The sequence below is a fragment of the Cnephaeus nilssonii genome (assembly GCF_951640355.1).
Source record: "Cnephaeus nilssonii genome assembly, chromosome: 11".
Classification (NCBI taxonomy): domain Eukaryota; kingdom Metazoa; phylum Chordata; class Mammalia; order Chiroptera; family Vespertilionidae; genus Cnephaeus; species Cnephaeus nilssonii.
The window spans coordinates 34,783,875-34,806,685 of record NC_137082.1 but is presented as its reverse complement, the minus strand read 5'-3'; the positions used below and the strand labels follow the sequence as shown (position 1 = coordinate 34,806,685).

The 22,811-nt window shown below is 46.6% G+C and overlaps 1 protein-coding gene across 4 annotated transcripts in view; it reads right to left on the bottom strand.

Moving 5' to 3' along the window:
• The window catches only part of CBFA2T2 (CBFA2/RUNX1 partner transcriptional co-repressor 2), a 152,695-nt gene extending 152,169 nt beyond the window's left edge, over positions 1-526 (bottom strand). For all 4 annotated transcript variants that reach the window (XR_013814182.1, XM_079783985.1, XM_079783983.1 and 1 more), the window contains exon 1: positions 370-526. Coding sequence is in view for 3 of the 4 variants with exons in the window: in XM_079783985.1 (XP_079640111.1) it covers positions 370-403 (34 nt within the window). In the remaining variant the exon portion in view is untranslated. The remainder of the gene's footprint in view (positions 1-369) is intronic.
• Positions 527-22,811: the final 22,285 nt, after the last annotated feature.

Sequence of the window (22,811 nt, the reverse complement as noted above, 5' to 3'; positions counted from 1 at the left end):
GAAATTAGGAGTGTGTCCTATTCCCCCAGGAGCCGGACTTAGTGGCCCCAGTGCCGGGAGAACAAAACAATCCTTGTCCGTGGGCAAGTCCGAGGGACGCCGGCCCAGCCTGGGCTTCGAGGCCGCGGTCCACACAGTTTCGCTCTCACCGTGAGCCCCGAGCCGTCCTGAAGGCGCTGCAAGTGCCCAGGCGGCCCCGGGAGCCCAGGAAGGCCCCGCCCGCCGCATGACCTTGGATCTGCCGCCCTGCCTCGGGCCTCAGTTTCCCCACCCCGGCCTCGCGCCAGGGGCCTCTCGGAGCTCGCGCCCGTGGAACCACAGGCCTCTCACACGCCCCCCTTCAGCCGCCCGCCTTTCCGTTCCACTTACGCTGGAAGGCGGCCGCTCCAGGGACACCCACCATCGCCAAGGGCCTCAGTCGCGAGCCTCCCGCCGCCACCCGCGGCCAGGGTCCTTCACAGACGCCGCCGCGGGACCTGTGGCCGCCAAGCTCGCCAACCCCAGCGTCGCCGCTTCACCCGCAGCTACCGCCGCCGTTAGGCCGCGCGCCGCCCCGCCCCCCCCGTTGGCTCCGCCCCGCCCACCGGGCACGCCCCCAACGCGCGCTCCCGCCCGCCAGACCCACGCACGCAGAAGCCCGGCCCAAAGATCAGCATCCATTAAACCCCGCCCCCTGACTTGCCCCGCCCCTTCCGCGCGAACCTATCGCCCTATCCCGGAGCATCCTGCTTCTCAAACCCGCCCCTCCTGCGTCACTCGCGCTCGTCACACCCTAGGCTCCCTCTCAGGTACCTAGCTTCTCGCGGAGGCCCTAGCGTCGGCGAGGCCCGGGGACAGAAGCGGAGTCCTAGGGGCGGAGCTTAGGGGAGGGGGAAGGAGACAGCGTCTCACCTGAGTTCTCCACAGTAAGGCCTGGTCGCCTTTGAGCTTGTTCCTGGGTAAGTCACTTCTTTTTGGTCTACTGTGTTCCAAAAGTGCAAAATGTCATGGTCATTATATTAATATCGTTTAGTTTTCATTATTATCATTGTTCAGGTCCTGTTTTTATACATTCCATCAGGTTAATCCTCACAATAAAGGAAAAAGGTATTATTTTTCATTTTCTGCACAAATGGGAAGGGCTTTCCCACCAGCCAGCTTGTGCACGGCTACTTTGAGCTACTCTGAACTATTCTGCCTCCAAGGACTCAAAAATAGGAACTAAATTAAAACAAAAGGTTAAAAATGCCAAACTCCTCTATGTACATTGACAAAGTTCTTTTACAAGCAAAAAAATTGGGATAAAATATGTGCAACAACCTAGCTGGCATGGCTCAGAGGTTAAGCATCGACCTATGAACCAGGAGGTCATAGTTTGATTCCCAGTCAGGGCACATGTCCGTGTTGCAGGCTCAATCCCCAGTGGGGCGCGTGCAGGAGGCAGCCCATCAATGATTCTCTCTTATCATTGATGTTTCTTCCTCTCTCTTCCTCTCCCTCCCTCTCTGAAATCAATAATTAAAAAAAAGAGATGGTAGTAGTAATAGCAAAAAATGTCCAGTCTTCCAATTGTCCAAAACTTCCCCCATCCCTCCATTCACTGCCAGTATTCTTTGGTTACCTAAGGCCTACAGGGTCTGAGACACTAACATTTAAGAGTAAGAGACAGACCCTGGCCAGTTTGGCTCAGTGGATAGAGCATTGGCCTGCAGACTGAAGGGCCCCGGGTTTGATTCCGGTCAAGGGCACATGCCCGGGTTGTGGGCTCCATCGCCAGTATGGGGCTTGCAGGAGGTAGCTGATCAATCATTCTCTCTTACACTGATGTTTCTCTCTCTCTCTCTCCCCCTTTCTCTCTGAAATCAATAAAAAAAATAACAATTAAAATAAAAAACAACAGCCAAAACCGGTTTGGCTCAGTGGATAGAGCGTCGGCCTGCGGACTGAAAAAGGTCCCGGGTTTGATTCCAGTCAAGGGCATGTACCTTGGTTGCGGGCACATCCCCGGTGGGGGGTGTGCAGGAGGCAGCTGATCGATGTTTCTCTCTCATCGATGTTTCTAACTCTCTATCCTTCTCCCTCTCTGTAAAAAATCAATAAAATATATTAAAAAAAAAAAAAACAGAGTAAGAGACAGGGTGCCCTAGCCGATTTGGCTCAGTGGATAGAGTGTTGGCCCTTGGACTGAAGGACCCAGGTTTGATTCCAGTTAAGGGTATGTACCTCGATTGCAGGTTAGATTCCCACCTTGGTCCAGGTGCATGCAGAAGGCAGCTATCAGTGTGTCTCTCTCACATCCAGGTTTCTCTCTCTCTGTCTCTCCCCCTCCCTTCCACTTTCTCTCTAAAAAAAAAAAGGAAAAATATCCTTAGGTGAGGATTAACAACAAAAAAATAGAGTCAGCCAAAACCGGTTTGGCTCAGTGGATAGAGCGTCGGCCTGAGGACTCAAGGGTCCCGGGTTCGATTCCGGTCAAGGGCATGTACCTTGGTTGCGGGCACATCCCCAGTGGGGGTTGTGCAGGAGGCAGCTGATCGATGTTTCTCTCTCATCGATGTTTCTAACTCTCTCTCCTTCTCTCTTTCTCTCTGTAAAAAATCAGTAAAATATATTTTAAAAAAAATAGAGTCAGAGACAGGGCTGGGTGCCTTGCAAACTCAATTTGACTTCAGTTTTGCCATTGTTCCATTTTCCAGCTAAAGACACTGAGATCATACTGATAATGATCATACTGAGACTCAGAGACTTACCATAAAGTTTGCCTGTGTCAGAAGTTTAGTCTCAGGTGACAAAATTGAATTCTGACATTCTTTTCACAACCTTGTAAAGGAATTATAGTCTCCATAGACCTAAGGAAATTGCTCAGAGCCCTGGCTGTTTCTTGTCCAAACCAAGTAATTGTTTTTCTTCAGTAACAAAGAGGATAAAGATGGGTGGCAGGGAGAAGTGCATGCTGCCTGCCATCTGCCCTGGCCATGCCCCTTCTGCTAATGAATGATAAACACAAGGACCAGCCAGTTGAGTGTAAGGAAAGCTAATTTAAAGGTGTATGGTCTTTATTGAGTAAATAGGGGCCTGTAATGGCGATGACACTTTAGAAAGCTTTTCTGTGCACCAGAGAAGTATTTGGCATGGGTGGGGCTTTTCCAATAAGCAAGGCCTTTTCTCTCTAGGAGTCTGAAGAGCACCGGAGCTTAGAGGGAGAGATAAACACGTTGACTTTCTTGACCACAGGTTCCATTATTAAAATTCATTATTGTTTATGAGAGGAATGTGAGCATACTAATGGTGAGGAATTTGTTACTACACAACAAGATTAAGCAGTAAATGAAAACCACTCTTAATTCTTGACACTAAAAAATAAATTGCTGCCCTGGCCAGTGTGGCTCAGTTGGTCGGGCATCATCCTGTGCACCTGGGGGTTGCCTGTTCAATTTCCCATTTCGGGCTTGATCCTCCGTAGGCAACATGCCGTAGGCAGCCGATTGGATTTATATTATACTCACACATTGATGTTTCTCTTTCTCCCTCTACCTTCCTCTCTAACAATCGATTTAAAAATCTAAATGAATAAATAAATTGCTTTCACCATTTTACTAAATATCCTTCTCAGCTACTTTTTTTTTTTATAGCAAAGGTGGAAATTTATTGAAAAACAAATAGTGACTCCCACGTGGGGAGGGGGAAAGAATCTCACAGCACAGACTCCCATGTGCAGAGGGGGAAAGAGTCCCCTCAGCTACTTTTTTCCAACTATTTTTTAACCCTTACCTGAGGATATGTTTATTGATTTTTGGAGCAATAGAAAGCGAGCAAGAGAAACATCCTCTGAGAGAAACATTGATTGGTCGCTTTCTGTATGCAATGCCCAGGTTGTGGGTTCAGGGATTGAACCTGAAACCTAGGTATGATCCCTGACCAGGAATCAAACGCATAACCTTTTTGGTGTACAGGATGATGCTCCAACCAACAGAGCCACCATGCCGGGGCTCAACTATTTTTTATTCATGGGTATTTATATAACTGAGATCATACTGATAATACATTTCTGCATCCTGCCTTGCTTCTTTTTTCACTATTATAGATGTCAGCATTTTTGTTGTGTCACTAAAAATTATTCATAAATATCACTTGATAGATGGCCACATGACATTCTATACTTGGTAGAATCTGAAATGAATAGCCATTAGGGCCCTTTTTTCTTTTTCTTTTTTTCTATTATAAAATATGTCTTACACTTTCCTCTTTTTTGATTCTTTCAATAGGCTTTTTAAAAGTTAATACTTTATATACCTTATTTATTTATTTTTAAATATATTTTTATTGATTTCAGAGAGGAAGGGAGAGGGAGAGAGAGATAGAAACATCAATGATGAGAGAGAATCATTGATTGGTTGCCTCCTGTACACCCCACACTGAGGATCAAGCCCACAACCCAGGCATGTGCCCTGACCGGGAATCAAACTGTGATCTCCTGGTTCATAGGTCAACGCTCAACCACTAAGCCACGCTAGCTGGGCTCAGTAGGCTTTCAAAATGGTATTGTTAGGGGCAAAAGAGTACCAGAATGTAAAACAGCAACTGGACCTCAGTCCAGCAACCTCAGTACTTGAGTTCTGGCTAAGAAAGAATTCAGAGCTAAGACTCAAACTGTAAGACCAAGTTTATTTAGAAAGTCACAGAGGTGCAAGAAGTGCATCATAGAAGAAATGGGCTCAGGAAACAAGTCACAGAGGTAAAAGAAGGGCCCTTGGAGCTTAGGAAAAAGAAAAACAGAGAACGAATGTGCTTGGGGGAATGAGAGGGGAAAGGCATGGGTATGCTCCAGAGACAGCGAGATGGAGCTCCAGTGATGGGTCCTTCCTCTTCAGGAGTTTTATCTAGAGGTCTCAGGGGAGGATCTCAATAGACTATTCATCAGCTTTTCAGGTGTGTCCTTTCAGGGTCTTGGTCCACGCCAGGACAGGGGCGTCATTAGTCATTGAAGCTGGTCCTGATGCCAGCCATGATGTCACCCCACTTGGCCTTGCTGTTTTTCTGGGCCTGGAGCTGAAACACAACTGAGGCCCAGATGTTATCTCTAGGGCTTAATGTAAAAGAGTAGTTGCACAAGGGAGTCATATAAGGCTATTCTCCAGTCTCCTTGTTCCAACTCTAACAGGTTCTACCACATGACTAGGGATATGAAAGGTCAGGGGGTCTAAACTGCATGACCAGCAATATGATGGGGAGGAAAGGTCATTCTGGGGAGGAGGTCCCTTCCTACAGTAGTCAGTTGCTAGGCACACAGGGCTTTCCTCCCTGGTGACCTTCCTTATCTGGCCTATGGTTCCTACTCTGCTCATGCCTAACTGCCTAATACAGTATTATTGGGTTAATTATAACAACATTTTCAGTTTCAGCAAATCATATTTCTACCAGTATTGGTTTGGCATGCTCATCTCCCAACACCCTTAACAATGAGTATTAAAAATATTTTACATTTCCAGATTTATAGATGAAAATATGGCACATTGCTAATGACCAATATTGTTCCCTGATGGTTAAGTAAAGTCATGAGACTCAGAAGTGCCACATTATCTCAGCGACTTCACTGATAAATACCACTAGAATCCATGTCTTACTCTTATATTGACTTCCACTCTCCAGGGTGAGGTTCTTGTTGCCTTTTTATATAATTTTTTGTCTTCCTTTAGACATTTTGTTATTATTTTTATTGATTACAGAGAGGAAGGGGGAAGGAGAGAGAGAGAAACATCAATGATGAGAGAGAATCATTGATCGCCTGCCTCCACGTCCCTTACCTGGGGTGGAGCTGCAACCCAGGCATGTGTTATGTCTGTGTCCTCCTGGTTCTTAGGTCAGTGCTCAACTACTGAGCCACACCAGCCTGGAATACAATTTTAAATCCTCCATATAGGCTGTGTGTTTCTTAGCATCAAGGACATTTTCTTGTTTATGTCTGGTCTTTGGGCCCAGGATGGGTCTGATGAGAAAGTGCCACTTAGGAGAGTTCGGCCAGCCTCAATCAGAACTGTCTCCCTTTTCAGCTTGTGCTTGTGTATTCACTCAGTCACCCAACAAACATTTGATATTTCTGATGGTGGACCAGGATTCAGATTGTATCACTTTCTGCCTAAAATCCTCATGAACTCGCATACTCTGATGGTGGTAGTATCAATGGTACAACCACTTAGGAAAACAGTATCTAGTAAAGCTAAACACACGCCTGTTCTATGACCCAGCATTTCCACTTCTAGGTAGATACTGGAGAGAAATGCTACCATGTGTGCATGAAAACACATGTACACAATTGTTTATAGAAGCTAAGAATGAGTAAAGATAGAGGATAAATGAAATGGAGTCACTTTAACCAAGCTGCTAAAATTAACATCTGAAGGTTGAGGCATGAAGAAAGACTATTCTTGCTCTAACTAGCCTGGGAACTTAAACTTTTGAACTTCCCAGTTCTGCATCAATTCCTGGATATACATCTGGACATACACCAGACCTCTGATTACCCCCTGAAGGACTCAGGCATCCAGGCCAACAGACATCCACCTGACATCTATTATCCCAACCACTGGATGTGACCAGACCACCTGGCATCCATCTTCCAGACTGCCTGACATTTTACTGATAACCATCTTGGACTAACCTTAGGGCTAAGAATGCAAGACTGATATTTCTTTAGCATGTACTTTTTACTATAAGAACTCTTAATTTTTCTTTCTTTTTTGAGCACTTCTGAGTATATGCCTAGCTGTTTTCCCAGTTGTAAACTCTAAGACCCTTGAACAAATTTTTATCACTTATTTCTAGCCAAAGCCTCCAGACACTTTGAGTTCATTCCAAAGAGCACTATTTACAAAAGCCCAAACCAGAAAGTTCCAAAATGTCTGTCAACAGGACAAATTGTGCTATACTCACACAATGGAATACTACATAGCAATGAAAATGAATAAACTATAGAGACAATAGAGATGAAACTCACATATTGAGTGAAAGATGCCAACACAAAAGAGTATTTACAAACTCTATCCTATATATTAAAGAGGTAATATGCAAATTGACCGTCACGCCCCCATAAGATGGCTGCCTTTGACCAGGCTGGCAGGGGGGTTAGTGAGGGACGACCAAACGACTTAAAAAGCAGGCTGCGTGGGGCGACCAGGCCGGCAGGGGGGGTTAGTGAGGGACCACCAAACTACTGAACAGCAGGCTGTGTGGGGCGACCAGGTCGGCAGGAGAGTTAGTGAGGGACGACCAAACGACTGAACAGCAGGCTGCATGGGGCGACCAGGTCGGGAGGAGGGGGGGCAGTTGGGGGCAACCAGGCCGGCAGGAGGGGGTAGTAAGAGGTGACCAGGCTGCTAGGGGGACAGTTAGGGGCGACCAGGCTGGTGGGGGGGGTGCATTTGGGGGCAACCAGGCTGGCAGGGAGGACAGTTGGGGGTGATTAGGCTGGCAGGGGCGGCAATGAGGGGCAACTATGCTGGCGGGGGGGGGGCAGTTGAGGGTGAACAGGCCGGAGGGGGGCGCCGTAAGGGTGACCGGGCCAGCGGGGGGAGGGGGCAGTTAGGATCAACCAGGCTGGCAGTGAGGGGGCAGTTGGGGGCAACCTGGCCAGCAGTGGGGGGCAGTTAGGGACAATGAAAATGAATAAACTATAGAGACAATAGAGATGAAACTCACATATTGAGTGAAAGATGCCAACACAAAAGAGTTGGACAGTTAGGGGCAACCAGGCTGGGGGGGGGGTTCAGTTGGGGGCAACCAGGCTGGCAGGAAGGGCAGGCACACAGAGGCAGTGAAGGGCGATCAGGCCAGCAGGGGGGCAGTTAGGGTCAACCAGGCAGATAGGCAGGTGAGCGATTAGGAGCCAGCGGTCCAGGATTGTGAGAGGGATGTCTGACTGCCGGTTTAGGCTTGACCCTGGGATTGGGCCTAAACCAGCAGTCGGACATCCCTTGAGGGGTCTCGGATTGGAGAGGGTGCAGGCTGGGCTGAAGGGGACACACCCCCATGCACGAATTTTATACACCGGGCCTCTAGTCCTATATAATAAAAGGCTAATATGCAAATCAACCGAATGGAGGAATGACCGGTTGCTATGATGCGCACTGACCACCAGGAGGCAGATGCTCAATGCAGGAGCTGCCTCCTGGTGGTCAGTGCACTCCCACAGGGGGGGTGCCAATCAGCCAGAAGCCCTGAGCGGGTCTCAAGGCTGGCGAGTGCAGCAGTGGTGGCAGGAGCCTCTCCCGCCTTCGGATGTCCAGCTGCTGGTGGGGAGCGGGCCTAAGCTGTTAGTCGGGACATTCCCCAAGGGCTCCCACATTGGGAGAGGGTGCAGGCTGGGCTGAGGGACTCCCCCCCCCCCCAGGTGCACGATTTTCGTGCGCTGGGCCTCTAGTTTATATGTAAAGTTCTAAGAATAAGTAAAACTAATTTACACTGTTAGAAGTCAGGATAGTGGTGACCCTTGGGTTGGGGGAAGTCTATCAAATAGGTTGGCACTCCAAGAGAGCTTCTGGAAGCTGGTGAAGTTCTGATTCTTGATCTGGGTGCTGGACCATCATAAGAGGTGGGGAGGTGTTGAGCTTAAGAAAATTGCCGAAACCGGTTTGGCTCAGTGGATAGAGCGTCGGCCTTTGGACTGAAAGGTCCCAGGTTCGATTCCGGTCAAGGGCATGTACCTTGGTTGCGGGCACATCCCCAGTAGGGGGCGTGCCGGAGGCAGCTGATAGATGTTTCTCTCTCATCGATGTTTCTGACTCTCTATCCCTCTCCCTTCCTCTCTATAAAAAATCAATAAAATATATTTAAAAAAAAAAAAAAAAGAAAATTCACACTTGGGATTTGTTTTATATATTTTTTTTCCTTGATAAAAAGTAATAAGAGAGAAACCAAGATGGCAGCATAGGTAAACACCTAAACTTGCTGCCTTGCACAACCACTTCAAAATTACAACTAAAAGACAAAATGGACATCATCCAGAACCACAGGAAAGCAGGCTGAGTGGAAATTCTACAACTAGAAGGAAAGAGAAAAGCACACTGAGACTCAGAGGAGCTGCGGAAGTAAAGGCAGAGGTATGGAGGCGCGTGCTCGGAGAGGGCTGGCAACTGAGTACTCAGCTGTCTTTTTCAAGTGGGAGGGAGACACAAGCTCCTGACTGCTCTGAACTCCAGTTCCTAGCGAGACTCTGGGGACCCAGACTCATACAGGGAGAAACTGGACTGTCTGGCAGCAGGCAGAACTCGAGGGCGGCTTTTTCTCAGAGGTGCTTGCAGCGATTACCGAGGGACACTGAGACCCGGGGGCCTCTTAGGGCAGGGCTGATGGCAAGCCTTTGCTGTTTGCTCTGCTCTGAGACCCCGCCCCACCCAAGCTGTGTGCAGAGTCTTTTGCATATGAATGGCCTGGTCCTTTGAAATCTAAAATTACCTAACAAACTGTAGCTGAGTCAGAGAGACCCAGAACATCCAAAAGAAGGCCCAAGGCCCCACAGCAGCTTGCATTGCTTCACAGCTGGGCCTCATTTGGCCACCTCCAAAACCCAAACAAAGAAGAGGAATCTGCAGATCTCTACATAGCTCCTGCTGGGTGGCCTCAGGCAGAGGCTAAATTAGCACCTCCTTGGAGATCCAAGAGCCAGTGTACCTAGTGGTCAGAGTGGGAACATCCAGATTACAACTCCTCAGATCCATAAGGGACACACTCAGGGGGCAGACTCAGTGAGCACCAAAGCCCCACTGAAGCAAGTCTTGCCTCACAAGGGTGTCTCTAGCACAGCAGTTCTCCCATTGTAGACATAGCTGATCCTCACAGCCAATTGGCCTGGAGGTCAATTCCTCCCAGTGATACCAATAACAATCAAGGCTTATCTACAACAAGACTGTGCACACAGCTCACAAAGGGGTGCACCAAGAGTGTCCACCTCAGGTAACTGGGGAGACTGAGCCACTGGGCCCTATAGGACATCTAGCACACAAAGCCAGTCTATCAACTCAGGAAAGCAGCCAAAATGCGGAGACAAAGAAACAGGTCACAAATGACAGAAATGGAGGAAAGCAAACTACAGGATATAGAGTTCAAAACCACGGTTATAATGTTTTTCAAGAATTTTCTAGAAAAGGCCAATAAATTTAGTGAGACCCTCGAGGATATGAAAAAGGACCAACTAGAAATTAAGCATACACTGACTGAAATAAAGAATAATATACAGAGATCCAACAGCAGACTAGAGGATCGCAAGAATCAAGTCAAAGATTTGAAATACAAAGAAGCAAAAAACACCCAACCAGAAAAGAAAAAAGAATCCAAAAATATGAAGATAGTGTAAGGAACCTCTGGGACAGCTTCAAGTGTACCAACATCTGAATTATGGGGGTGCTAGAAGAAGAGAGAGAGCAAGATATTGAAAACCTATTTGAAGAAATAATGACCAAAAACTTCCCCCACCTGGTGAAAGAAATAGACTTACAAGTCCAGGAAGGGGAGAGAACCCCAAACAAAAGGAATCCAAAGAGGACTACACCAAGACACATCATAATTAAAATGCCAAGAGCAAAAGACAAAGAGAGAATATTAAAAGCAGCAAGAGAAAAACAGTTAGTTACCTACAAGGGAGTACCCATACAATTGTCAGCTGATCTCTCAACAGAAACTATGTGGGCCAGATGGGAGTGGCAAGAAATATTCCAAGTGATGAATAGCAAGAACCTACAACCAAGATTACTCTACCCAGCAAAGCTATCATTCAGAATTGAAGGTCAGATAAAGAGCTTCACAGATAAGAAAAAGCTAAAGGAATTCATCACCGCCAAACCAGTATTATATGAAATGCTGAAAGGTATTCTTTTAAGAAGAGTAAGAAGAAGAAAAAGGTAAAGATAAAAATTATGAACAACAAATACATATCTATCAACAAGTGAATCTAAAAATCAAGTGAATAAAAAATCTGATGAACAGAATAAACTGGTGAATATAATAGAATCAGGGGCATAGAAAGGGCGTGGACTGACAATCCTTGGGGGGAAAGGGGTGTGTCGGGGGGGGCAGGAAGAGACTGGACAAAAATCATACACCTATGGATGAGGACAGTGGGGGGGCGTAAGGATATGGGGAGGAGTGGGAATTGGGTGGTGAGGAGCTATGAGGGGAAAAAAGAGGAACTGTAATAATATGAACAATAAAGATTTATTAAAAATAAATTAAAAATAAATAAAAAGTAATAAAACAAACAAACAAAAATAACAAAGACCTCCAAGACTCCTCAGTGAACTTAAAGTAAGATCCAGATTGCCCTGGAGGCCTGGCTCAATGGATTGGAGCATACTCCCAAGATTCCCAGTCAGGGCACATAGCCAGGTTTCCAGTTTGATCCATGGTTGGAGCTCATGCAGGAGGCAACCAAATCTATGTTTCTCTCTTTCTCTCTTCCCCTTCCTGTCTCTAACATCAGTAAAAAATAAAAATAAGATCTAAATTGCCAATGAGGACCTATAAAGTCCTATATTAATTACATGACCCCTGCCTGTCTTTCAGACCTCCTCCTCCCTCTTACCTCTTCTTTTTTTTAATTTATTTGATTTTGGAAAAAGAGAGAGAAACATCAATTTGTTGTTCCACTTTTTGTATATTCATTGGTTGTTTCTTGCCTATGCCCTGCCTAGGGTTCTAATCCATGACCTTAGAATATCCAGATGATATTCTAACCAACAGAGCAATCCAGCCAGGGCCCCTTTTACCACTTCTTTATTTGCCCCACCCTCAGAGCTTTTTATACTGTCAGTCACACTGCTTTCAGCAAGTTCCGGCTACAGGGAAAGAAAGTGATTTGGCTAGGACAGCTGGGCTCCAGGCTGCCATTTGGAGATCCTGGAAGGTATGTCACAGCCTGAGGTAAGAGAATGCAAAAGGTTTCAAGTGTTCCCTAAAGGGGTCTGATTTGCTTTCCCTTCTGGCCCCAAATTTAAACAATTCAACACAGCCCTGGCCAGGTAGTTCGGTTGGTTAGAGAGTCTTCCCATGATGCCAAGATTTTGGATTTGATCTCTTCTCAGGCACATAGAGAAGCAACCAATGAATGCATAAATACAAATCGATGTTTTTCCCTCTCTCTCTCTCTCTAAAATCAATAAATAAAAATTAATGTTAAAAAAGTACACTGGAGGAGGCAAAAGTGGGAAGCTGCCATTAATCCTGGAGGGAGACAATGGTGGCTTAGACCAGAGTGGTGGCAGGCAGTGAAATGATAAGAAGGGGTTGAATTTGAGATGTATTTTGTCAATGTAAGAAACAGTCAAACCATAAAGAATGTTTGTGAGTTTATTTGAGCCAAACTGTCCACAAATTCAGGGAAACATATCTCAACGGATTGAAATAATGCTCTGGAAAATCACAGTAACGCACCTTGTTTTATACACTACTATCAAAAGAGGAGACGTAAGTGGGTTACATGAAATCCATTGGTAATAGATTAGGGAGGCAGGAGAAAGCAAAGCAGGGAAACCTTTGGTATTGAAGAAAAATAAAATGATAGACATATACTTCTTTTACTTAGGTGGGGCCAGGAAAGTTAACAGTCAGCAATCCTACCTAATAAAGAGGGAATATGCTAATTGACCCTCACGCCACCGCAAAGATGGCGGCGCCCACATCCAATAAGGAGGGAATGTGCTAATTGACTGTCCCGCCCTCAAAGATGGTGGCGCCCACAGCCAATAAGGAGGGAATATGCTAATTGACTGTCCTGCCCTCAAAGATGGTGGCGCCCACAGCCAATAAGGAGGGAATATTCTAATTGACTGCCCACCCTCAAAGATGGTGGCGCCCACGGCCATAAGATGGCAGTGCCCAGTACCCTCAGCCCCGCTGGGGTAGCAGGTGTGCGGCAAGGCAGGCCTGGGTGGGCCCGGCTGCTCTACGTGCCTGCCTCCAGAGTCCCCCAGTCCCCTCAGCCCCCAGCCACCCAGGGCCGGCCTGAGGCTCAGGCAAGCCTCAGATGGTGGCTGCCCAGCTGCCCAGGGCTGGCCCGAGGCTCAGGCAAGCCTCAGATGGTGGCTGCCCAGCTGCCCAGGGCTGCCCGAGGCTCAGGTAACCAGGGCTGGCCAAGTCTTGTGCTGCCAGCAGTGGCAGCAGCAGAGGTGTGATGGGGCGTCGCCTTCCCCTGATCACCAGGTCGCCTCCCGTCCCTGAGGGCTCCTGGACTGTGAGAGGGGGCAGGCTGGGCTGAGGGATGCCCCCTCCATTGCATGAATTTCCATGCACCAGGCATCTAGTTAACTCAATAACAATGAGGGGAATTGTGGTGTCCACAGAGCCTATGCTTTGAGGGGTCAGAAAAAGGAAAATTACTTTGACATTCCAACGATATGTTATTGTAGATGCAAAAAGACAATAGACAGGCTCAGTTAAAGTAAAGATTGACCATGCCTTGGCCAGGTTGGCTCAGTGGATAGTGTGTTGGCCTGCAGACTGAAGGGTCCCAGGTTTGATTCCAGTCGAGGGCACATGTCCAGGTTGCAGGCTCAGTCCCCAGTAGGGAGCGCGGGGGAGGCAGCAATCAGTGATTCTCTCTCGTCATTGATGGTTTTATCTTTCTCGCCCTCTTCCTTTCTCTCTGAAATCAATAAAATATATTTTTTAAAAAAAGTAAAGATTGACCTTTGTCAGGGATGATACTGGCCTGGGACATGACTACCCACCATAAACTGCTTTTTAGTTTAAAAAGTTTAAATTTCAGAGAAAACCAAGATGGCAGCATAGGTAAATGTTGGTAGGCGCCACCTCTCACAACCACATCAAAATAACAACTAAAATACTGAAAAACCATCATTCAGAACCTCCTGAAAGCTAGCTGAATGGAAGTCCTACAACTAGAGGAGTAAGAAGAAAGCACATTGAAACTGGTAGGAGGGGCGGAATGGGCTGGTTCAACACTCACCTGTACTGTTTTTATTTTTCTTAAATATATACGGTATATATTAATATATGTTTTTATTGATTCAGAGAGGAAGGGAGAGGGAGAGAGAGATAGAAGCACCAATGATGACAGAGAATCATTGATCAGCTGCCTCCTGCATGCCCCCCATAACCCAGGCATGTGCCCTTGACTGGAATTAAACCTGGTACCCTTCAGTCCGCAGGCTGACACTCTATCCACTGAGCCAAATCAGCTATGACTGTACTGTTTTTTTATTCGGGAGGGCGATCATCTCTGTGAGGGCCAAGCCCCATGCCAGCCCCCCAGCCCAGGGTTTCAGAACTGGGAAGAAGAAAAGTCCCCATAATTACAGGCTGTAAAAAGCAGTGGGGTTTGTGGCTGAGTGACACGGAGGCTGCTGGAGACCCACATGTTCCTTTTAAAGGGCCAGCACTTGGACCCCATCCCTCTGAGCTCCAGTGCTGGACAGCTTTGGGAGACCCAGACACATATGGGGAGGAACTGGATTGTCTGGCATCAGGGCAGGAACTCAGGGGCAGCTTTCACCCAGACAGGAGTGTTCACGGGTCATTGTTCCTGTGCTGGGACCTCCCCTGTTGAAGAGCTGATTGGCAAGGTCCATATCTGAGTCTCCATCTGCCTGGTTCATACTGTTTGCTCTGCCCTCATGATTTCCTGAGACCCTGCCCCATCCAATTTGCAGCCCCACCCAAGCTGTTTGAAGCAGCTTTTCCATATGAATGGTCTGTCCTGGATCAGGCTTCAGACTTTCTAAAATCTCTCAAACAAGTTGCAGCTGGTGTCATCATGCCCCAAACCTATCAATAAAAGGCCCAAGGCCTACTACTAGCACCAGCCTGCCTTGCTTCAGAGCTGGGCCTGTCCTGGGTATTTCCAAGCCTAATACAAATAGCAGCCATCTGCAGATCTATCTGTAGCATCTGCCAGGTGGCCCCAGGCAGTAGCTGACTTTGCACCACCCTGGATCCCCTAGAACCAGCGCACCCAGTGGACAGCTTCAGACCATACCAGATCACAGTTCTACACATCCACAAGTGACACACTCAAGGGGCAGACTCAGTGAGCACCAATGCCCACTGAAGCAAGTCCTGCTCCATAGGAGTGTTTCATGCACAGCAGCTTTCCCACTGTAGTCACAGTTGGTCCTCACAGGCAATGGCTTGGAGGTCAAATCCTGCCAGTGACACCAACAGCAATAAAGGCTCAATTATAAGACTGTACACACAGCCCATACAGGGGTGCACCTAGAGTACCCAGCTCAGGTGACTGGGGAGGCTGAGCCACTGGGCCCTACAGGACACCTACTACATAAGGTCACTCTACCAATTCCAGGAGACATACCAGCTCTACTTAATACATAGAAACAAACTTAAGGAAGCAACCAAAATGTGGAGACAAAGAAACATGTCACAAATGAAAGAAATGGAAACAAACGAACTACTAGATACAGAGTTTAAACCATGGTTATAAGGTTCCTCAAGGATCTTCATGAGACTTTCAAGGGACTTAGTGAGACTTTTGAAGATCTTAGTGAGGATGTCAAGGACATGAAAAAGGACCAGTCAGAAATTAAGCATACACTAACTGAAATAAAGAATAATTTACAGAGTTTCAACATAGAGGATTCTGAGAATCAAATCAGTGATTTGGAATATGAGGAAGCAAAAATCTCCCAATCAGAAGAACAAAAAGAATCCAAAAACATGAAGATAATGTAAGGAGCCTATCAGACAACTTCAAGTGTACCAACATTCTCATTTTAGGGGAGCCAGAAGGAGAAGACAGAGAGCAAGATATTAAAAACCTATTTGAAGAAATAATGACAGAAAACTTCCCCTACCTGGTGAAAGAAATAGACTTACAAGTCCAGGAAGGACAGAGAGGTCCAAACAAGAGGAACCCAAAGAGGCCCATACCAAGACACATCATAATTAAAATGCCCAGGGTTAAAGACAAAGAGAGAATCTTAAAAGCAGCAAGAGAAAAGCAGTTATTTACCTACAAGGGAGCACCCATAGGACTGTCAGCTGATTTCTCAACAGAAACTTTGCAGGCCAGAAGGGAGGGGCAAGAAATATTCAAAGTGATGAATAGCAAGGACATACAACAAAGATTACTCTACCAGCAAAGCTATCATTTAGAATTGAAGGTCATATGAAGAGTTTCACAGACAAGAAAAAGCTAAAGGAGTTCATCACCACCAAACCAATATTATATGAAATGCTGAAGGGTATTCTAGAAGAAGAAGAAAGAAAATATAAAAATTATGAACAATAAAATGGCAATCAATACATATCTATCAACAATTTAATCTAAAAATAAAAATAAATGAACAAGAAATCTAATGAACAAAATAAGCTGGTGAATAAAATAGAACCAGAGGCATGGAAACATGGAACAGACTGATGAATCTCAGAGGGAAGTAGGGAGGGGACGTGGGAAGAGATTAACCAAAGATCTTACCTATGGACACAAGACAGTAGGGTGGTGAAGGCCTGAGCGTGGCAGGGCAGGAACCGGGTGAAGGGGAGGCAATGGGAAAAAAGGGGGATATTGGTAAAACTTTCAATCACAAACATTTTTTAAAAAGAGAAAACTATACTGTAATAATCAGGATGTAGTGGAACCAAATTGCAGTTTTCTAATTGAGAGTATCTTCTTGGTCTGGAGGAACCAAGTTCTGGAGTAAGGTAGCAGTTTCCTTTTTATCAGATGCTTCCTGTCTGCTGGGGAACACATCATCTGTACCTTCATCCTCCATGTCCAACTGTGCAGTGACTGCCAGTCAAATCGGAGTCTGATCTGCCTCATTGACAAACCCTGTTGTCCACAATAGGCTTTCATTAGTTTGCTAAGTGGTGTCTGCCTCTTAATATTAATCTGCACCCCGGAACCATCCTGCCCCACCACCTTCGTTGTTCTCAGTCTTGACGAGTCTCCTCAGCTACTGCTTCACAAAAGAGGTACCAGGAAATATAATAATAATAATTATTAATAATAATAAAAACAAAAGAGGTACCAGGTCCGCACCAAACAAGCACATAAGCCGTACCAGGAGCAGCAGAAAAAGGAGGTGGCCAGGTCTGGTTTCTCTTGAAGTACCTGGTTTTGCAAATCATTAAGATCTGAGATTGATTTTAATAGAAAAGGCATTGTCGAAACCGGTTTGGCTCAGTGGATAGAGCGTCGGCGTGTGGACTCAAGGGTCCCAGGTTCGATTCCAGTCAAGGGCATGTACCTTGGTTGCGGGCATATCCCCAGTAAGGGGTGTGCAAGAGGCAGCTGATAGATGTTTCTCTCTCATCGATGTTTCTAACTCTCTATCCCTCTCTCTTCCTCTCTGTAAAAAATCAATAAAATATATTTTTTAAAAAAATAGAAAAGGCATTGTGATTGGAAAGCATTCTTAAGGCTTTATGTACTGTCTTGGAGTTTTGCCCTCTTCAATGGTTTGAACTATACCTTGCAAGTAACAGGTAGCTAGTAAAGGTTTTGTTGTTCTTTTTTTAAAAGCCAGGGAAGTGTCTTAGCCAGACTGGCTCTTTGAAAGAAGTCTCCCATTGATGGGCTGGGTTATGAATTGCATGGAGCCAATAACTCCTTGCACATAGAAGCAAGTGTTCACCAAATCTTTTTTAAAAAAATATTTTTATTGATTTCAGAGAGGAAGGGAGAGGGAGAGAAAGATAGAAATATCAATTATGAGAGAGAATCATTAATGGGCTGCCTCCTGCAGGACCCCTACTGGGGATCGAGCCCGTAACCGGGCATATGCCCTTGACCGGAATTGAACCCGAGACCCTTCAGTCCGAAGCCAACCCTCTATTTACTGAGCCAAACCAGTTAGGGCCACCATATCTTATTGTATGTATTTTTACAGTGCTGCTCGTTCATTAGAATAAAGCAGCTGTATATTTCTTCCTAAAGATTAAGCATGTTTCAGCTCAGATCTTATAATATACTAGAGGCCCGAATTTCATGCACGGGGTGGGGGGTGTCCCTCAGCCCAGCCTGCACCCTCTCCAATCTGGGACCCCTTGAGGGATGTCTGACTGCCCATATAGGCCTGATCCTGGGATCACAATCCAGGACTGCTGGCTCCCAACTGCTCACCTGCCTGCCTTCCTGATTGCCCCTAACCGCTTCTGCCTGCCAGCCTGATCACCCCCTAACCACTCCCCTTCCAGCCTGATTGATGCCTAACTTCTCCCTTGCCAGCCTGATTGCCCCTAACTGCCCTCCCCTGCAGGCCTGGTCCCCCTAACTGCCCTCCCCTGCAGGACTGGTCACCCTTAACTGCTCTCGCCTACAGGCCTGATTCCCCTAACTGCCCTTCCCTGCAGGCTCGGTAGCCCCCAACTTCCTTCCTCTGCTGGCCTGGTCACCCCTAACTGCCCTCCCCTGCAGGCCTGGTCCCTCCCAACTGCCCTCCCCGGCTGGCCATCTTGTGGTGGCCATCTTGTGTCCACATGGGGGCAGCCATCTTGTGTTGGAGTGACAGTCAATTTGCATATTACTCTTTTATTAGATAGGATAGAGGCTGGCTGCATGGGTGGGGGCCAGCTGGTTTGCCCTGAAAGGTGTCCTGGATCAGGGTGGGGATTCCCTTGGGGTGTGGGGCAGCCTGGGCAAGGGGCCTGTGGTGGTTTGCAGGCCGGCCATGCCCCCCAGCGACCCAAGCGGAGGCCCTGGTATCTGGGATTTATTTATCTTCTATAATTGAAACTTTGTAGCCTTGAGCGGAGGCCTGGGCTGGCCAGTGTGTGCAGGAAGCTTGGCTTCCTCCATTGCCAGGGAAACCCAAGCCTCCTGTTTGGTCCGTGGCCACAGCCATCTTGGCTGGGTTAATTTACATACTCGCTCCTGATTGGCTGGTGGACGTGGCTTGAGGATGTAGTGGAGGTATGGTCAATTTGCATATTACTCTTTTATTAGATAGGACTAGAGGCCTGGTGCATGAAATGTGTGCACAGGGGGAGGGTCCCTCAGCCCGGCCTGCACCCTCTCCAATTCGGAACCCCTTGGGGGATGTCAGACTGCCGGTTTAGGCCCGATCCCTCTCGCAATCCGGTACCACTGGCCCCTAACCACTCACCTGCCTGCCTGCCTCATTACCCCTAACCACCTCTGCCTGCTAGCCTGATGTCCCTAACTGCTCCCCTGCCAGCCTGATTGCCCCCTAACTGCCCTTCCCTGCTGGCCTGATTGCCCCTAACTGCCTCTGCCTTGGCCCCCGCTTACATGACTTTGTCTGGAAGGATGTCCGGAAGATGTTCGGTATAATTAGCATATTACCCTTTTATTAGTATAGATGATTTGTTACCGTGTTGTGCAAGGACAGTGAGATAAAACCTATTAAAAACACAAGAATACTGAGAATAAATGAAAGCAAAAAGGGCCCTGAAAAATAAAATAAAAAGTTTTCATTTCAGATTATCCTTTGTGGTTACTTTAGGTCTCTGAGTTTGCAGGGTCTCCACATAGGCCTTTACTGAGCTAGTCAGGTTAGCATGTGGCCCCTTTTCATCCACAATTTTGAAGGTGGACTCAATAGAATTTGCTGATGGCTCCTTAGAGTATGGGAAAGAGAAAGGTGAAGGATGATTCTAAGGTTTGGGGCTGGACAGCTGGAAGGATGGGGCAGCAATCCTTTAGATGGGAATAACTGCAGGATTAACAGACACATCCTGGGAGCAATATCAAGACTTCAGGTTTAGAGATGCCAATAGGCCAGCGATTTTCTTTTTCTTTTCTTTTTAAAAAAAAAATATATTTTATTGATTTTTTACAGAGAGGAAGGGAGAGGGATAGAGAGTTAGAAACATCAGTGAGAGAGAAACATTGATCAGCCGCCTCCTGCACACTCCCCACTGGGGATGTGCCCACAAGCAAGGTACATGCCCTTGACTGGAATTGAACCTGGGACCCTTGAGTCCCCAGGCCGATGCTCTATCCACTGAGCCAAACCGGTCAGGGCTAGGCCAGCGATTTTCAACCTTTTTCATCTCATGGCATACATAAACTAATTATGTACTAAATTCTTCAGCACACCAAAAAATATATTTTTTGCCGACCTGACAAAAAACTTTTGATTGTTCACACAGGGCTGCTGTTGTTGTGTTGGCTGTTGTCATTTTTTAATTTGACAGTCTAAGGGAAAAGAGGTCAGTGCCCCTGACTAAATAGTCAGGTATTGCATGTTTTAAAAATTCTTGTGGTACTGGTTGAATGTCGCTGTAATAGACCATCACATGGGAATGTTTTACAATTCTTGCTGTGGTGGTTAAAACTCCAGCAGTAAGGTTGGTGTATATAATTTGAAATAGTCTGAATGTGACCCATTTACTCCTTTCAGCCTCTGCTGCAGCTAAGCCTTGGCACTGAGAGGTTGCTAATCCTCCCCTCTGCTCCACACTGGGCCTCCCATCTGGTACACCTTCCCCAGGTGTCAGCTGTGCTGGAAACTGCTCATCCAGGCCCAGACGTGTTGCGTGACCTTAAACTGCCTCTGGGAGGTGGTGAGGACAGGGCCCTCATCCACATCCGGGCCCAAGGAGGCTCCAGCTGGTGGCAGGGGAGTTGGGTGCAGCTGTTTGCTTTACAACACAGACAATTGCGCCCACCCCCTACGTGCTCCAGGGCACAGCTCCACACCTGTTCTCCACCCTCCTGCCCAGGTGCAGAGAACAAAAGAACACCCACTCACCAAGGTCATTACCTTGATGGGGGAAGGGAAAAAGACTGCAGATGGGAGAGAAAGGAAGAAAAGCTCAAGGGAATCCAGAGTGTGAATCAGCATAGTCTGATACAACTTTATTGGATAATTGAAGTTGTTCTATATTTGTGCTGCTCAGTAGGACAGCCAACAGAACATGTGGCTGTTGAGCACTTAAAATGTGGCTGGTGTTGCTGAAGGACTAAAGTTCTATTTCATTTAATTTCATTTAATTCAATTTAATTTTAATTTAAGTAGCCACATGCACCTAGTGGCTATCTTGTTGGACAGCATAGGTTTTAACACTTGGATGTGGAGGACATTAGGATGCTGATAATATGTTTAATAGCAGCTATCATCTGTTGAGCTCATTCTTTGTGCCAGGTACATTGCCTGTGTTCTCTTATTTACCTCTCACAACCACTCTAGAGGAAAGGTATTATTATTACAAATGAGGAAACTGAGGATCAGAGTGGCAAAGTCACTTAGCCAAAGTCCCAGAATAAGGAAGTGCTGAAGGTGAAAGGGAACGCCCAAGATCACATCCTAAAATGCCACTCAAATAAAATAAACCCAAAGGTCCCTGCAGGCTTTGCAGCATCTAGCTCTCTACAAATGAATGAGGTGTGCAAATTGCTAAAGGAATGCAAATCAGCCTATATTTGGGGGACAAAAGCTCAGACCCTCTGGTCGACCTTGCGTCTTTCTAGGCTGTGGGTGGGTGGGGGCGGAGGCTGAGTGACAGGGAGGGACCTGGGAGGAAAGGGTGTTGGGTGGGGGTGGGGCCGGCCAGCTGGTGTCGACAACTGAGGACATCAGCTGGCTAGCGGGCTGATGGTCTGGCAGGCTTAGACAATGAGGAGGGGGCCTGGTCAGAACCCTCTTCCTCCACACCAGGCCCTCTCCTCCCACCTTGGCCAGCTGCCATGGGCATCGTCTCTGGTCTCAGCTGAGGCCTGTGGGCTGGTGGAGAATGCTGGGGAGGTCTATCTGGAGTGACTTAGGGCAGGAGACAGGGGAGGTTAGGAGCTTTTCTGGAGGTCTTCTTGGTGTGCAAGATTTGGAGCTGGGGGTTTTGCCTGCATCCTTCCATTTGCTCCTCCCAAAGTTCCCCTGGTAATAATAATAATGATCATTATCAACAATAGTAATCAAGTGGCTCATGCTGACCTGGCTTGGCTGGAGCTAAAGGCTTTATCTTAGTTAATGCTCTAGGCTACCTTAGGAACTAAAGTTTTTTATTATCTCCCTTTTCCACTGGGGGAGCCCAAGGCTCAGAGTGGTCAAGTGACTTGCCCATTGTCACAGACTAGAGAGCAAACTTCTTCACCTCAGTTTCCCATCCTTACTTTCTACTTAATAAAGCCTTATTTTGGGATTTTGGAAATTTATGAGGTGTTTACACTTTTTAACTGTTGGAAAAATCAAAGTAAGAATGTTGTTTGTGACGTGTGAAACATTAAATTTAAGCTTTAACATCCTTAAGTAAGGGTTGGTTTTTTTGTGTGTGTGTGTGTTTTTTTTGTTTTTTTTTGAGACACAGCCATGCTTATTTAAATATTGTCTAAAGTTGATTGCTCCAACAGCAGGCAGACTATGTTTTACTGTCCATTTATAGAAAAAGTTGCCCATCCCTACCCTACCTCTTAACCCTGGAGATGGCTCCCGAGGGCAGGCTGGGAACCCACACTTACAGTCCCCCAAGGGTCCTCCTCTCTCTAGCATTCCCTGACCCTTGGCAGCTCTTTCCCTTAGCAGGTCCTGATCCATCCTGTCAGCAGGAGTATGATATGGTATTCATGCATTCATTCCACAAATTGGTCTGGAGCACCTACTGTGTGCCAGACACTGGTAGAGGCATGAGGGATAAAGCAGATAGGGTCCTTATCTGCAGATATCAAACAATCATCCAGCACATCTCTAAATACAAAAGATAAGAGAAAGCTGTGAATAGGGATCTTGGAAGTTAACCCTTTGCACTCGCTTGCTTTTTTCTCGATTCCTTTATTCTACTCGGGATTTCATTTTTTAAATACCCCAGATTTTACAAAGCGCGGCAGTAGAATAAAAAACTGGAGTTTCTTTTCATACAAACTTATTTATTTGGATTTTTTTATATTTCAAATTATTGATACATTCAAT